This window comes from Quercus lobata, chromosome 1, assembly GCF_001633185.2.
Source record: "Quercus lobata isolate SW786 chromosome 1, ValleyOak3.0 Primary Assembly, whole genome shotgun sequence".
Lineage (NCBI taxonomy): Eukaryota > Viridiplantae > Streptophyta > Magnoliopsida > Fagales > Fagaceae > Quercus > Quercus lobata.
Window position 1 is genome coordinate 431,532 of NC_044904.1, and position 2,706 is coordinate 434,237.

The 2,706-nt window shown below is 37.4% G+C and overlaps 1 protein-coding gene across 1 annotated transcript; it reads left to right on the forward strand.

Annotated features, from left to right (window-relative positions):
* Positions 1–711: 711 nt before the first annotated feature.
* On the forward strand, positions 712–2,251 carry LOC115968269. The gene has a single exon (XM_031087646.1). The coding sequence runs from the start codon at positions 866–868 to the stop codon at positions 2,135–2,137; it is 1,272 nt and encodes a 423-aa protein (XP_030943506.1). The 5' UTR covers positions 712–865; the 3' UTR covers positions 2,138–2,251.
* The last annotated feature ends 455 nt before the right edge of the window (positions 2,252–2,706 follow it).

Consider the following 2,706-nt stretch of genomic DNA (forward strand, 5'->3'; position numbering starts at 1 on the left):
GTCTAAGCTCAATTTTTATTATATAGTATATGATATATATATATATATATAAATTTGTTATTAAGTATTATAATATTCTATTCTCAAAAAAAAAAAAAAAGTATTATAATATCCAGAGGTATTAAGCAATCTTAATTAACACACGTGGTGTACAATAGCAGTAGATACATGCACCGTTGCATAAGATTTTTTTTTTTTTTTTTTTTTTTTGAGAAACTTAAGATTATTATTATTAGTATTCTTACTTAGGGGAATCACATTTTTACCAGCTAAAATCAACCTGCCAAGTCAGATTTTTGTTTTAATAGACTCTTATTTTTAGGATCTCATAACAATACCTTAAATATTTTCACAGTAAATCATAAATGATTAGTTGTTATTAGTTCTAATTTAAACTTACCATCAAAATTACTTTTCTACCCTTTCAATAACTTCCTGTAATATACGGCCAAATAAAATTTATTTTAAGAGAAATGATATGCCCACAATATTTTCACAATAAATCTTAAGTGACAAATTATTATTGGTTATTATTGTTGAAACAAAAAAGTAATCTTAGTGTTAGGTTAAAATTTGAACCAATAATATCTAACCACCTATAATTTATTGTGAAAAAATTATAAAAATATTATGAACATAACACCTCTCTTTAAAAATATTGCGAAAATATTACAGCCGTATTTTTCAAAATCTTATCGCATCCCCGAGAGAAAAGGTCTATCACGCCTCTTTTGTTTTTTCCCATCAATCACCCACTTTTTTTAGCTTTTTCTTATTGTAAATACTAAATACTAAATAGTCATCTTCTTCAGCTCCAACCCATCGTTTCAGAATCTTTTTTTTGTCAAGTAATAAGCAGCCAACCATGCCAGCTTCCTCTTCACCCCCAATAGACTACCTCCAAAACCTCCTAGACTCAGCCCGCCCTTTCCTCCGTGGCGAGCTCGAATCCATCGACCAGAATTTACCTTCGCTAGTCGCCGTCTTGCGCTCTGTTGGAGCCGGTGAGTGCTGGCACAAGCATGGCAGCTTCCTTGATCATCTCGTTGACCTATACAAGATTCTCAAGATTTGGAAAGCACCAAACTCCGTCTGCCTCTGTGGCCTCTTCCACTCTGCTTACTCCAATTCCTATGTCAACCTCGCCATATTTGATCCTTCAACAGGTCGTGATGTGGTTCGTGGCCATGTTGGTGATGAGGCCGAGAGGTTAATCCACTTGTTCTGTATTGTCCCAAGACAGCCTCTTATTCATGATGATCTTTTATTCCGTTACTCTGATTCTGAACTCGTCGAACACCTTAAGCTTTCGGAGATATCGTTGAGTAATGCAATGCACAAGGGTTTGTTCGATGAAGAAGAGCCTTGGAGGAAGAAGCTTCAGACTCTTCTTCCCGCTGATGGGATTACTGTGAAGCACATCAAGACCGGCCAAGATGTTCCAGTTTCTAGAAGGGTGGTCGCGGTTTTCCTTTTGATGACCATGGGGGATTTCAGTGACCAACTTTTTGGCTTTCAAGATGCTCTCTTTGAAAACTCTAACGGTCGCTTTGAGTTCTCAGGGAACAATTATACAGCTTTGTGGCCTGGTGATGGCAAGCCAGGTCTATGGTTGAATTCTATATCGAGGATGGGGGCTATATATAATCTGATAGTGAGAGAGGAAGAGATTTTTAAGGAAGAGAGGAAAAGGGTCGGTGCTGGAGGGGTACAAACTGATAGAGATGATGATCTTGAGCTTGTGGTGCCACCTGTTTTTGAAAACTGTAAAAGGGTTTTAGATGCAGGGGAGCAAATAGCTGCAAGGGACTTGTATTGGGAAGCTGTTTGTGATATGTCTAAGAGAGGGTTGGAGAGGGCTGAGGAGTTGCTTGTGAGGAGTATTGAGAAGAATCCTTTTGTGGGAGAGCCACATGTGCTGTTGGGTCAGGTTTACTTGAACAAAGGGATGTTTGAAGAGGCTGAGAGAGAGGCTGAAAGAGGGTTGACTCTTATGTTGGAGTGGGGGAGTCCATGGGATAAGAGGATGTCCTGGGAAGGATGGATTGCTTGGGTTAGAGTTTTGTTGACGAAAGCTAAGGAAAAGTCATGGCCACAGACTACTTGGGGCATCCTCAACTTGGGTCTTGTGAGGTAAAAATAAAAATGATGTTTTTACTTCGTCATTGTAATCTCTTCTCAAACATGGATTTGCCACTCAATAAATAAATAAATAAATAAACTGGAGCATAGCCTTGCTCTTTTTTTTTTTTTTTTTTGCTAAACAATGGAGCATAGCCTTGCTCGTTTGTGCCTGTTTGACGAAATAAAATAGTACTATACTGTTATTATGTTAAGATTTTGCTACTTCATTTTAGTTATTTTCCTTGTTTAATTTTAAGGCTTATCTTCCTGAATTGATCTGAAATTTTACTTGGGAGTTGAGGGCCTTTTATCTCCACGACACCACCCCCGACCGACCCAACAAAAATAATTAAAAACAACTCAGCTCACAGCACAGTGGAAACTTTAAGCAGTATTTGAGACCGATATTGATACCACAATTTTTTTAAGTTGATGCTTTTCTAACAATCTTGTTTTTTTTTTTTTTTTTTTTGGTGGAAAACGGGAGGTCTTATTTAAATTATATAATATTCATACATCACCACCATCTAAGCCTGGGGCACATCGTCTAGTCACGCCCACGCCAAATCCCTTACATAGTTA

Coding starts and splice junctions, on each gene's coding strand:
- LOC115968269 (XM_031087646.1), top strand. CDS start 866: ATGCCAGCTTCCTCTTCACCCCCAATAGACTACCTCCAAAACCTCCTA.